Source organism: Budorcas taxicolor, chromosome 2, assembly GCF_023091745.1.
Source record: "Budorcas taxicolor isolate Tak-1 chromosome 2, Takin1.1, whole genome shotgun sequence".
NCBI lineage: Eukaryota > Metazoa > Chordata > Mammalia > Artiodactyla > Bovidae > Budorcas > Budorcas taxicolor.
The window spans coordinates 41,649,546-41,663,659 of record NC_068911.1 but is presented as its reverse complement, the minus strand read 5'-3'; the positions used below and the strand labels follow the sequence as shown (position 1 = coordinate 41,663,659).

The window sequence follows — 14,114 nt, the reverse complement described above, 5'->3', positions numbered from 1 at the left end:
GGAGCGCGCGGGCCTCGCCCTCCTGTGCAGCAGCAACGTGGTTACGAGTCGAGGAGACGGAAGCCAGCCCATCGAGGGGTGAAGTGTGACGGCTGCGACAAACTCCCCAACACGCAGGGGGTGTACAGACGCCCAGAGAGCCGATGTGTCAAAATGTTAACAGCTACTGAACTCACAGCAAGGGCACAACGGTATTCCTTGTGCTCATTCCTCTAACGTTGGTGATTTTTCAAAACTGGAAGCTGGGGAGAGAACACACTGCGTGCTCTTGTGTGTTCCCGTAGGAACCCGGAGAGACATGAAGGAGCCGCAGGTGCCGGGGGCAGGGTGGGGGTGGTGAGGATAGTGTTTGCAGTGTGTGCCTTTTAGCATCTTTTGAGCTCTGAAACATGCAAACATATTACCTTGAAAATGCGAAAGAAACAAACACACCGTACACTTTCTACTGTCCCTTTGGGGGCAAACAGGTCTAGAGCAGGCCTCTCAGCCCAGGCCCTACAGACGTCTCTGGCTGGTGATTCTCTGTGGTGGGGTCTGTCCTGAGTGCTGGCAGATGCTGAGCAGTAACTCTGGTCTCCACCCACCAGATGCCAGAGGAAAGCACCCCCACTTATGACTACGAACGATCTCTCCACGTCCACCTGCTTAGGAGGCCCCAGGCCAGACGATGGGGACCAGGGACTCTTGGGCAATGAAGCAGTGTGCTCAGAGGGCACACCGGGGTTCGGGGTACCTGAGGCATCACCCCATCTGTGTGACTGTAGTTATCCAGAGATGTTCATTTACAAAATTACACACTTCTGCCACAGGGTGAGAAGGTAGAATGAAACTTTCAAATCTTGCTCCCAACATAAAACACAGCTTGCCGTGATAGCTGACAAGCTCAGCGGAGCCCGGCAACCACGCATCACAAATAGCTTGGTCCCTGAGGGCCTCCCGTGTCCCTGAGAGCACAGACAGGGCGAAGCTGCGACCCCAAGGGGGCCGCCGCGCGTCTGCTCACCCTGTCTCCCGACACCAGGCAGTTCCCGTTGGGGCTCCAGGTGAGGATGGTGACGTCGGCCGTGTGCGTGGCGGGGACTGCGTGCTGCTCCTTGTCCTGCTTGTTAAGCATGACCACTTCCCCAGACTCCCAGCCAATAGCCAGGATCAGCCGCGTCGGGTGCCAGCACAGGGAGGTGACCCGGAACGACCTCTCGACATGCGTGTCTGGCACGCACTCGCCCTGCGACACACAAAGTAAAGCCCTTATTACAGGGAACGGTGGTGACCAAGTATTTCTGCCTCATCAGTGGAATGATAGCAGGTAGAGGACATAACAAGCTGCTTATTAAAGAAACAGTCTATTTAATTGTCATAGAAACACCCATCTTGCCTCAGCTAAACTATGACAGCACAAGGCAAACATTTAACAGACCCCACAAACCAGCTTATCAATAAAACTTTATTTACAAAAGCAAGTGCTGGGCCAGCGGGTGAAGCGTGCTGACTCAAGGTTCTCAAAGTGTGGCTAGGTGACCCTAAGAACCTTTTTGAGGTCTGCAAAGCCAAAGTCATTTTCAGAATGATACTAGGATGTGGTTTGCCTTGTTAACTCTCATTCTCTCACAAGTGAACAGTGGAGTTTTCCGGAAGCTTTGTGGTATATGACGATGTCATTGCCCTAAGAGTTAATAAGATATGTGCTCTTATATTCTCATGTTTTCTAGCATTTTCAAAGGCAGCAGGTTAAAAGTATAAATGTGTGTGTTTTCAGAGATTAACTCTGTTCTCAGCACTTCTACTGGGCTCTTCCTACCAATCTCCAGTTATACCTGCTACATCTGTGACCTTCTTATCATCGAATAAATCATAATTTTGAAATCCTACTGTTTTCCTTCTACCAATTAGAAACACACGAAGCACGCTTGTTTGTTTTGTAATAGTGTGCTTTAAATTTTCTAAATTTTGAAGTTTTATCTAGGGAATTCCTTGGCGGCCCAGTGGGACTGGCAGGCTGGACCGCAGGCCTGAGTTGTCCCCCAAGAGATGGTAATGTAGCCTCAGGAGGAAGAGGAGATGGAGGGAGAGGAGGCCAGTCGGGGACGGGGGAGGCTGGACGCAGCGAGCTGAGTGAGGAAGCCCCTTGGGTGTGCTCTCCGGAGGACATCACAGGAGGGTGCTACGTGAGGGGAGGGGATAGGGGGTGCGGACCCAAAGCACGAGAGGCAGATTTCGGGGGAGGGTGGGGCAGGGGGTGGGAAAGGAAATCCATTTTCCTTGGTGAAGTAGGAGTTTCTAGAAAGTTCCTGTTATTGAGTTGTGTGGCCCCTAAAGATAAGCTGATTCCTAAACCCCTGGTTCTTGTGACATGACCTCCTATGAAACCAGGGTCTTTGCAGATGACCAAGCTCAGACGAGGTCATCAGAGTGGGCCCTAGTCCAGTATGACTGGTATCCTTATACGAGGAGGAAAGAGACCCTGCCACAGCCGGGAGGGCACTGAAGACTGCGGGCTGCACCGAAGCCAATGTGAAGCAGGGCACACACCCCCCATTCGAGCCTTCAGAGGGCAGGGCCCTGCCAGCCCCGTGCTGGGGGTTTCTGGCCCCATAACTATGATAGGATAAACTTCTGTTATTTTAAGGCACCCTATCCGTGGTAATTTGTTATGGCCGCTCCAGGAAACGAATAGTTTCAAAGGCTGGTGTGACCCCACAAGGCTGGCGAGGTGGGGACAGACAGCCCTGGTGGTGACCGTGAACTGAGGGTGGATTCTCAAGCATCCCTAACTGTGTACCCAAAACTAAATAATAAGGGTAAAAGAATTACTTATATAACATGGCTTTTACAGTGTTGAGAATTTGCACCTCGTGAGAAACACACACACACACACACACACACACACACACACACACACACACACGAGAACAAAAGAACAAGACAAGAGCCAGATGCCACTGCAGTCAGATTGCTGCTTTCCACACTCACTTGCTCCAGATACATGTCCACGCTGCCTCCTGAGGTTGTGCTGACAGAAGCAACCGCCAAGAATGGGTGGATGGGATGCCAGCCAATGTGGGAGGGAGACCCGACTGTGTCTGGGGCTTCTATGCGGTGGTCAAAGTAGAGGGCCATGACAGAATGCAGGCCTGCTTAGCACCAAAACCTACTGGGGAAAAAACAAATCCTGTTGGTTTTGAACAAAACTCCTACATATGGAATTAGAAAAGAGAGGTAACACAAACCTACAATCATAAGACATCAGGCAAGTTACCAACAGCCTTATCAACGCCCCTGTCAACACCCCTTGGGACCGATACACGCAATTTATGTGGAAGAGATTTCTAATGTGGGAAACACAATTAGAAGCAAGGGATCAGGCCTAGGGTGAGATGGAAAAGAATCACACATGTTGCCATCAAAACAGTAAAGAAACAAAGCCTCCAGACTAGACCATACGTGCCATCCTTGATCATTTTTATTCTAATCATAACAAGGACAATTTATATTTTTACAGTTCTCCTTTAAGCAATATTTTCAAACAACAAACCAAAAAAAGCAAACTGTTGCACAAAAGAGAAATGTGCAGAAAAACCTAACCCCCAGTTTCTGACAGAAAACCAAGGTGATCCCTGCTGTCCTCTTGAGGTGGCAGGAACCAAAGGATTCATCTGTCAGGAAGTGGAGGAAGCAAGGCCACAGGGCAACTGGGGAAAAGATAAGCTTGATCAGTTACCTAACATCTCTTTCTCTTTCCTTCCTTAAGAGATGTGCATGTTGTCCTTGTGTGGCTGGGGCAGGAGGGTGAAGGGAATGACTGTCTGACTGCCACCCATTTGCTCACATCCTAGAGTCAGTCTGGGGAAGCGAACTAGCCCAAAAACATCTCTTTGAGGTGGTTGCTATCATTTGAAATTATTCAACTTCATCCCCATCAGGATGGCTGTTATCAAAAAAACAGAAAGTAAAAAGTGTTGATGAGGCAACTGGAAGCCTTCTGCACTGCTGGTGGGAGTGTAAAATGGTGCCGATGCTGTGGAAAGCAGTCTGGTGGGTCCCTCAGGCTCACACACAGGATCATCACATTATCCAGCAATTCAGTTCTGGACACATACCCACAAGAATCGAAAGCAGGGATATAAACAGATCCTCGAACACAATATTCGTAGCAGCGTTATTCATAGTGAAAAGGTGGAAACAACCCAAATGCCTATCAACAAATGAATGGATAAACAAAATGTGGTATGTCCATACAATGGAGTATTATTCAGCCTTACAATGGGATGGAGTTCTGACACATGTTACAGCATGGATGAACCTAGAAGTGAGATAAATCCGACTCAAAAGAACAAATACTGCATGATTCACTTATACGAGGTACTTAAGAGTCACCAAATTCAATGCCTCCGCCTTCCAACGCAGGCACTGTGGGAGCTAAGATCACACACGCTTCATGACCAAAAAACCAAAGTGCAAAAACAGAAGCAATTCTGTAACAAATTCAATAAAGACTTTAAAAATGGCCCACATCAAAAAAATCTTGAAAAAAGAAAATAGACTGGTGGTTGCCAGGGCCTGCTACAGGCGGTGATGGGCAATTAGTGTTTATTATATATAAGGTTTCAGTTTGGAAAGACTGGTGGCGATGACCGCAAAACAGTGTGAAGGTACTTAATGTTGTCATCGAACTATACACTTATAAATGGTTAAAATAGTAAATGTTGTGTATATTTAACCACAACAGAAAAACTGCGAAAAAAATAGCTATCCAGCACTTACAAAATTCCATCACTGGAGAAGGGAACAGGCTACGCCATTTGCTTTAAGCAATACAACAGCTGTATCAGAGAAAGCCATGCAGGCTCATTTTGGGTTGAGAGAGAGAGACCCTGTTCTTCCAGAAGCTGGAAGGCAGGAGGGTAAATGAACAGTCACATTTCAAATGTTTATCTTTCTTTTATGAAAATATACCCTGACCACTAAGCTCACCACCATAAGCTGGTGGTGAGTTTAATGGGTGCTGAAAAGCACCCATTCAGACTCCTGACAGATGGCTGGGCACTGGCCGGAGGAGCCGGGGGATAGGAGACTGGGCTCTGTGGGGGTAGGATCCGTGGCCAGCTGCACACACTCCATTAGAACTCCTGTGCACTGGCCCAGGGCTCTGGATCCCTGAGTAAAGGCTTCATGCAATTGTTTACACAGAGCCACAAGGAAACACACTGGGTTAAAAGCCGGGCAGCTTAACGCAGCAAAGAAGCCTTTCATAGTGAGTTCTAACGTGTTGCAGCCACCAAGGGTCTAAATTCTGGGCTACAGGAAATTCTTACTCATGTTTAACAAGTTTACTCTCTGAAAATATGCCTTGGAAAAATGAGTAACATATCAATCTTCTTGTAATGACGGAAAAGAATTATAAAAGCACTTGCAAAAGTTAAAGCTGATCTCCTCTTTTATTTCAAACATCACTTTGTAAGGAGCGAGTATGCTAGAAGATCTTTAAGTTACTTTCTTCCCACTGGGGCTCTCCCAGAGGCTCTCCCCCTCACACCCCTGCACTGGGTACTCAGGACGCCTCTTTCCACCAGGCTGTCCTGTGCTTCTGCCCGGTGTCCTCAGAGAACCCTGTACTCTTCCTTTAGATTGTACCGTAAGTCTGTGTTTGACTGACCATCCTCCACTCCTTACCTGATTACTTGCCCCACAGAGTGAGGGGCCACCGGAGCATAGCCAGCCCCAGAATACTGCCTCCACCAAACAGGCCCCACTACATGAATTCCTGATGGAGATACTTACTAGCAAGGAAAGAGGCTTTTGATGTCTTGTTAGTTGCAGGAGCTGGGATCAAGCCAGGGTGAATGAATCCGGTTTTATACAATGAATAAATGCTACTTGGGAGAAGGCAATGGCACCCCACTCCAGTACTCTTGCCTGGCAAATCCCATGGATGGAGGAGCCTGGTAGGCTGCAGTCCATGGGGTCGCTAAGAGTCGGACACGACTGAGCAACTTCCCTTTCACTTTTCACTTTCATGCATTGGAGAAGGAAATGGCAACTCACTCCAGTGTTCTTGCCTGGAGAATCCCAGGGAAGGGGGAGCCTGGTGGGCTGCCATCTATGGGATCGAACAGAGTGGGACATGACTGAAGTGACTCAGCAGCAGCAGCAGCAGCAAATGCTACCTGTGTACCAAGGCCTCCCTCGCGGCTTAGTTGGTAAAGAATCTGCCTGAAATGCATGAGACTTGGGTTGGATCCCCAGATCTAGAAGATCCCCTGGAGAAGGGCATGGCAACCCACTGCAGTATTCTTGCCTGGAAAATCCCATGGACAGAGGAGACTGGTGGGCTCCAGTCCATGGGGTCACAAAGAGTTAGACACGACTGAAGCAACTGAGCACACACATACACACGTGCACTTACAAACAAAAGTTATCAAAGTAAACAAGAAGGAGAAATGACTAACAATGAAATCGCATCCATTAATGGCATCGGTTCAGAAACAAGGGCACTTGCTTTCCTAAAGGCAGGGTACCTCTTGAACATAATGCCGTTTGTCAATATATAAACTTTGGAGAAAAGAAAAAAAAAATTCCACTTGTTCTCACCAATTTGCTGCTCTCACCTCCAGCCGTGCAACCTCTTCAGTCTTCAGGTAAGCCACCTTTTGGGAAAGAACGGCTCGTGGTACTAAGGATGACTTCAGTTGCATCACTGCTTGGAGACGCTGTGGGAGGGAACCAGGACTTTGAGGCAATGGGGACGGGGTGGAGGGGCGCAGTGGAGTGCACTGGAAGCCACCCCGAAAAGCCTCACTCTGAACCACCGTCCCCGGGGCCTCGTCAATGCAGGCTCATAGCTGCATCCCGTGGACATGAAGAAACACCATCTCCGGCTCGGACCGTGCGGTCCCGCGGGGCCGCAGGACTGACAGCGCAGAAGGTGGTTTTCTGAATCCCTTCCGGGCCCGGGCCGCTGCTAGCACCTTCGGCGCCGCCCCCTTCCCTTCAGCTCCGCTCTCCAGGCCTCGCACCGCCACGCGGCCCTCAGTGGGACCTCGCCTCGCGCTGAGTTCTAGGTCATCCGGCCCGCACCCCCAAGCCTTGGCCTGATCCGCCACCGCTCGGGCGATCGGCCCAGGCAGGGTTTCTGGGCGAAGATTATCCAGGAGGCGGAGAAGAGGGCCCGGCGCGTCTCGGCGTCGCCCTTCTCCCGGGCCCAGGCTCCGGGCTCCTGGACCCGCCAGACTCCCCGAGCCGTCCCGGCCCTCGACCTCCCGAGCCCATCCCCGGCCCTCCCTCGTCGTCGCCCTGTCCTGAGGCTCCGGGCCCCCAGACTCCCTACTGCCGGGTCCCGGGCCGGGGGCTGCACTCGCCTTGGCTGGGCCTCTGCGCCGCCGCGCGTTGCCTGGACAACGGCCGCGAGCCCAGCTCGGATACAGCCGAAACCGAGCGGGCGGACGCCGAGACCAGCCGAAGCGCCCCGAGAGGCCGGAAAGAGCCGAAGACGCTCGGAAACGTTCGTGCGGAGCCGAGAGCAGGATTCCTCCCGCGGGTGGCGAGCTTCGGGGCTGTGCATGGCAATTTCCCCCTTTTTCGATGGTTGTTTAGAGTCCACAACGCTAACTCGCAGAGGGGGCCGAGGGGACAGAATATGCCTTTCTGCCCAGAAAAGGGAAGCTGGTGTATTCTTCTGTATGTGATGGGGATACACGGTCGGTTCGCGACCCGCTCGTGTAGTTCAGTTTTTCCAACCACATAGGTCAGTCAGGAGGAAGGCAGCAGGGAGACTGCGAAAGAAGGAGAACGCCATCTTTAAGATTCTCTCCTCTCTAGTTAATCTTATTGCTGGGTCTCTTGGACCCCAAAAGGTTTGCTAGATTCTTATCTGTCTCCAAGAGGGTGTCGTTCAAGAGTATTTCTGAGAAAAGTCAGTTGATTCAACATAGTTCCTTGAAGTTGGTAACTTATGCGTTCAGTGCTTTGAGGGAGGAGGCTTATGGACGCCATTAGAGAGAAAATAGCTTAGAGTAGAAAGTACGAGTTCATTTAGTTAGAAACTAACCTTTTTCCTAACCTTGGCGGCTGACTGCATTCCCTAAGGCATTAGCAACGTGCCATCCTGCTCTAACGGTATGGTGGGTTAAACTAATTTTGAAAGAAAAAGCAACGTTACTAAGAAAACTTAGTATAGCAAACAGCAGCAAAGGTCTTTCATTTGTTAAGCATACAAGGAACATTCTATTTTAAAAAACCCATTTTCATAAACACTAGGATTTTATGGAATAAATTTAGTATGTAATATTGCGTAAATTTAAGGTGTACAAAATGTTACTTTGACCCATTTATATGTGATTAGATTGTAGAGATATTTATCACATTAGTCAGTACAGTATTATTGTTTGTATCCATTATATTGTGCAAGCTTTCCAGATGGCTCAGTGGTAAAGAATCCGCCTGCCAATGCAGGAGACAGGGGTTCAATCCCTGGGTCAGGAAGATCCCCTGGAGGAGGAAATGGCAACCCACTCCAGTATTCTTGCCTGGGAAATCCCACGGACAGAGGAGCCTGGCGGGTTACAGCCCACCGGGTCGCAGAGAGTTGGACACGACTGAGCACGCAGGCATTACATTGTGCATTACATCCTACTCCTTAACAAATTTGTACCCTTAAGCACCATCACTCTTATCCCTCCTCCATAAACTCTAGAATTTGAAAAACACTCCTTTATCGCCAAAACGAAGAAAAACAACCTAAGCGTCCGGCACCATCGGCAGCGCTAAAAAACTTGAAAGCCTTCACACTCAATCCAATAAAAGGTGTGTTTCTCTGCCTCAATCGCACTTCCACACTTTTTCGGTAAAAACCCGGTTCGCGCCGGATTCAAGACTCAGAGCTGAGGCGGCGTTTTCTTCTCACGCATCCGTCAACAGGGCTCGGGCCAATCACAGGCTAGACTCTCATTCTATTGGCTGTCGATCCACCAATCCGGAGAGACGTACCAGTCCGCACGGCCGCGAGGCTAGCGTCACAACATTACCCGCGCCGCAGATCCGCCCTCCGCCCCCACCCAGCGTCCCTGCGTGTAAGCGCGCGCGCCCGCCGCTGACCAATGGGAAGGCCCCTGGAGGGGGCGCGCCCGCTGGAAACCTTGGCGTGCTCGGCCCCGCGCGCGTCGCCCCGCCCCGGCTCGCACTCCCGCCGCCCCGGCCCCGCCCCGCGCGTCGGCCCCGCGGACTCCGCCGGCCGCCGTAGCCGGAACTGCTCCTGTTCGCCGCGGGCCGGGCCTCAGGGAGGCTGAGGGGCGATAGCACCGGCGCCCGCAGCTTCCTCAGCCGCACGCCGACCGCCGAGGGGACGTACCGGGGCGAGTGCCGTTCGGCGACTGCGTCTGAGGCGGGAGGACAGGTGTGCGGCGTTGCGGTCTCTCAGCAGCCGGCGCTCGGGGGCCGGGCTGCCCGACTTGGCCGGTTCTGCGGGCGCCCGGGAGGACCCCGGCGGGCCCGGGAAGCCAGGCTGCTGCGAGGCGTTGATGAAAAAGGTGACCGGAGGCTGGGGGCTCAGGAGGGGTGGACCGCCCCTACTGGCTGTCGCGGCGAGGCCGGCTCCCAGCCCGAGCGGGGCTGCGGGAGAAGCGGCCTGCGCCCTGACGGCGGTGGTTACGCACGCGGTGTTTCGTCGGGGCGGCTCGGGGGAGCCCGGACCCAGGAGTGTTGCGTTGACGGAACTCTTTGTGTGCAGCTAGAAGTCAGCCAGGGAGGTGGGGTTTTGCTTTTCCTTTCCCAGAAGGTAACAAATGGTGTCCTGCCGGGACGGGGCTTGAGACGATCCCTCTGCGCGGTCAGGAAGTAAGGTTGGAGGGACTCCGTGAGAGAATTCCATCCCCTGGTTTCCTTTTCCCTCAAAGGAAGACTGAGATACGTCAATACCTGTTGAATTCTGAAAAGCCACGTTTTTCTGTATTCAGGTAGTGTCTCCCAAGATTTAGCTTGCCGACGGGCAAGTTTATTCTGTTGTAGCTGATAGAACCACTGTCTGGGTCCTGGGTTGACTGTGGGTAGCTTTGGGATCATGGCTTGGTTCCTGGAAGGTAGGGTTCGCCACATTATAACCCAGAGAAGGTTATTTGGGGTATTTTCAGGTTTCTTAAGTAGAAACGGATAGGATAAGGGATGAATAGTGAGATGTCCTGTACTACCACGAAGCCCTTTAAATTTGGGCATCTGTCTTACGTAGTTCTATTCTTTGGCATGGCAGGTTTTTTTAATTTTTATTTTCGACTGGCGTGGATTCAGATGGTTTATGACATCAATTTCAACAGATGAAAGCTGTAGCAGGTAGTTTTGAGGCATAATACTTTTGAGCAGTAGTAGGTATCACTATGATTTTAATCATTTCCAAGTCTTTCTCGGAGAGGTCCTTACACTCCTTTTACTGTATTTCATTGTTGGCCTTGATGTCTTGCTCTCATTTTCATTTTCTCAGCAGTCGTGTTGAGCATATCAAACACAGTTTGGGCACAGTATCAACACCTGTTGAGGAATCTAGTTTTTAGTTTTCTTGCTTCATCTCATGTGCACATTACTATTTCTGGACTTACAACGTTGATAGTACCTGAATCTCTTTGAATAAATTGAGTGGATCTGCTTTTTGGGCGACAGACATTTTTAAAGTCATCATATTTTGTCGATGACATTGCCCACAACAGAGAGTCACAAAGTTAGTGCAGGATTTTTATTCATGGTTACCTAGAGTTTGGGCAGAATTCTCTTCTGTCCATTCCTACCTGGAGGTTACTCTGCTGTCTCTTCCACGGGTGACTCTAGTCTGTTCCACACAACAGGCTCCTTTGTTGAAAAGCATTTTTAATTCGTAAATCCCCACAGCAGTACACATCTCCCACCCTCAGAAGCAAGACTCCCAGAAACCCCCAGCTTATTATTCATTATGTCTGTTTTAAAATAAGCAGGCGGACTGGCAGCCTCGGGCCACCATGGAGTTCCCTGTGTACGCAGGCGAGCCCGCGCCTCTGCACGACCGGGGTCGATCCGGGCCCCTCACCCTCGCTCCAGGGCCAACTTTGGGGGCCGGAGTGCGGGGCAGGTGCGCGGGCCCGGAGCCCCGCGCTTTTTGGGGGGCGGGGTGGGGTGGGGTGGGGTCGAGGGGCGCGGGCGCCAAGGCCCGACCGGCTCAGGCAGCGCGGGGAGCGAGGCCGGCGCGCTGGCTGCCCGGCGCGCAGGCCATGAGCCGCGGGCCCTTCGGGTAGGTGGCTGCAGGACCCCTGGACCCCGACCCTGGCCCTCTGCCCCTTCTCCGACCCTGGACCGGGGCGCCGCGCGGGCAGGGCCGTCCGGGCGCGGCCGCCCAGCTGCCGCCCCGCCGCCTCCGCGTCGCCGGCCACCGTTTCCTGGGCGTCGGGCGGGCAGGCGCGCGGGGGTCCCGGCCGGGGTCCGGCGGGCGGCGACTCGGGCCCGCTGGCCGGGCTCGGGCGGGCGGGCCGCGGGAGGGGATCTGGAACAAACAACGGCGGCCATGTTGAGAGGGGATCGGTGCGGCTAAACTTCTCGCAGGCTGCGGGCCGCGCGCCTCACCCGGGTCCCCTCTCCCCCGCCCCGGCCAGGATGACAGTGAAGTTGGGAGACGGCGGCGGCGGGGAGGACGGGCTCAAGAGGCTGGGCAAGAGGTCGGCCGAGGAAGACTCGCTGGAAGGAGAGGGGCCCGGCGGCGGGGACGCGGCCGAGGAGAGCGGTGGCACAAAGAGGGACGGCAAGACCCCCCGGGACGGCGGCGACGGCCCCCAGGCCCCCTCGGGTGGCCCACAGGCCCCGTCCCCGCCGCCCGCCTGCCCCCAGGATCAGCACCACTTCCTCAGGTCCAGCGTGAGGCCACAGAGCAAGAGGCTCAGGAAGGACTCGTCCTGCGCTGGGGGGAGCAGCGGTGCGGGCAGCTCCGGGCCCCGCGGGAAAGGTAAGGCGACCCGGGCCCCTTGCAGGGTGTGCCCTCGCTCCCCCGGTGGGGGGCCCCTCCCTCATGCCTCCCTGCCTCGTGTGTCTGCACCCACACTTTGAGTGGCACTTTGAAGGGGACATGCTCTCTTCCTGCTCCAGAGAGACTGTTTCTGTGTTTCGACTGTGTTAAGGGGCAGTAAGTATTCTTTCCTTGGACAAATAGATTTTTGATGGTTGAATTTTTTCCCCCCATCAAAGGTGCTTGGGTGATTTATATGGTAGGCTATTTTAAACAGTAAACAGTAAACAGTAGTTTAGAAAGGGATTGAGAAATTACGGGCTGTGTCTTTTCCTCAGCCTCAGATGGTGAAAATACAACAAAGGAATGGACTTTTGAAACTCTTGTGGGGAAAGGTTGATAAGTCGAAAATGAATGATTCCGAAGGTCCACCTTGGGCCCATCACCCTCTACTTCAAGTATGCCAGGCTGGAGAGTGTTAAGGGCCTCAAGACATGGCCCTTTGAGTTTCTACTAAGGTTTCCTTGGGTGCCATGAGAACGTCTGTAGCGTTTAGTAGGTGGTGAAAACATGTATGACCTGACATAAACAAGCAGCAGTCCACAGGATTTGTCCTGGCATTCTCGGGTTGTTGAGGACGTCTCAGCGTTACTAGAGTCCCTATCAAAATAATAAGAAAACCATATATTGTTTTCTGTTTGTATCTATTTATATTTCAGCATTCAGTTTTTTCTTAATGGTACAAGTGAATTGTTCTTAATACTCTTTGTTTTAGGCCAAGTTTGCAGCACTTTTATAGATAGCATATGTAACACCATTTTCTAGTGAGTTTCACATGAGAAAAACTTTTACTTTGTTCCTTGGGAGATGGAATTTAAATCATTAGCTGGTCCTGATAATATTAAGAAGGAAATACCTCAGAAGCTAGTGGAGGACCCATTTTGGAGATCTGTGCCAAACGTGTGCAGTTAAACTTGGTAACTTCTGCCTCATTCTCAGATGAGGAGGACTGTCCTCTGAAATCATAGCCTTACTCTTTTTCTTTTTTGGTGAAGATTTTTGATGTAAGTATACTCACTTGGAGATGTAAGCATGAGATAATTTTGTATGCTTCAGAAGTTAAAACTTGTCTCGTAGAAGTTTATTTTGGTGTGAAAGTTGCTGATTGATTAGGAAAACATTAATTGGTTTTCCTGGCTTTGTTTTGTAAAGAGCAGTTTTTCACTCCTAGTCAGAGAGATGTCTTAAGTTACCATGTATAAGTGCTAGGGAGCCTCCAAGGGTCTGTGACTTCAGAAGCACTGGCTCTGGCGTCCAGTCAGAGTGTCTGGCTTCGGTCCCCTGGCCCTCTGACCTCAGTCTGCTCGCTTGACCCCTCTCGCCGGCTTTCTCCTTGGAGAGGCATCCTTCCCTGTGAATTGAGGAGTGCCGGGGATGGCTCCCCTCTCTCCACGTGTGGCTGCTGAAATGGAGCAAGGCGATGGAGCAAGGCGCTGGAAGCTCTCTGCCCCCTGGAAATGGCTACCTGTGAAGTGATGTGGCGTGGGTGTGATGTGAGACTTCAGTTAGAATGTTGGCAGTGGATGAGGGGCAGTTTGCTTTCCCTTGCACACTTGAGTGTGGGTCTGATGGGGGAGGTTTCTGATTAGCCTGGCCTCGGATCTGTTCTTAATTCTTGCCCAAACGTGGTTGGAGCAGCCATCCAGTTCCCATCAGGGAAATGGAAGTTTGCTAGAAATTGTGCTGCTTATAGCTTGTGTATATTCTTGTTTTAGCATGCAGAAGTTTGCTAAAGTGAATAATGAAGCTAAACTGTGGTGCTGGTGATGTTTGGGAGAGGAGTGGAAAGTGTGTTTCCTCTGCTTCACAGACTCCTGGGCCTGCCTCTGGCCCGGAGCTTCCTGGTGAGGCCGCCTCTGGGCTGTGCCTCAAGTTTCCCCATGCCCAGGACATCCCCCGCCTGCCTCGGCAGCCTCTGTTCCCTCTCCCGCCCCTTTGACCTGCAGAGAGTAGGTCAGTTGTAACCTTGGGGAACATTCTTGGAGGAGCTGTTTGTCGCACAGACGGTGGAACTCTACACCTGTAGTGATGAGCATGGACCAGTAAGGGAATTTTTCCGGTTTTTTCACTTCAGGAAAGTAAAAATTTCCATTATATTTGAGGTACA

The 14,114-nt window shown here is 51.9% G+C and overlaps 2 protein-coding genes across 3 annotated transcripts in view; one reads left to right on the top strand and one right to left on the bottom strand.

The window, feature by feature from the left end:
* The window catches only part of IFT140 (intraflagellar transport 140), a 50,451-nt gene extending 47,334 nt beyond the window's left edge, over positions 1–3,117 (bottom strand). Inside the window, exons 1-2 of the mRNA XM_052636384.1 lie at positions 2,971–3,117; positions 1,004–1,225 (exon numbers count right to left, since the gene is read on the bottom strand). Of these exons, the coding sequence (XP_052492344.1) occupies positions 1,004–1,225; positions 2,971–3,117 (369 nt within the window). The remainder of the gene's footprint in view (positions 1–1,003; positions 1,226–2,970) is intronic.
* Positions 3,118–9,288: 6,171 nt separating this feature from the next.
* The window catches only part of CRAMP1 (cramped chromatin regulator homolog 1), a 44,968-nt gene continuing 40,142 nt past the window's right edge, over positions 9,289–14,114 (top strand). For both annotated transcript variants that reach the window (XM_052663303.1, XM_052663295.1), the window contains exons 1-2: positions 9,289–9,521; positions 11,601–11,947. In XM_052663303.1, coding sequence (XP_052519263.1) covers positions 11,602–11,947 — 346 coding nt within the window. In that variant the 5' untranslated portion in view covers positions 9,289–9,521; position 11,601. The remainder of the gene's footprint in view (positions 9,522–11,600; positions 11,948–14,114) is intronic.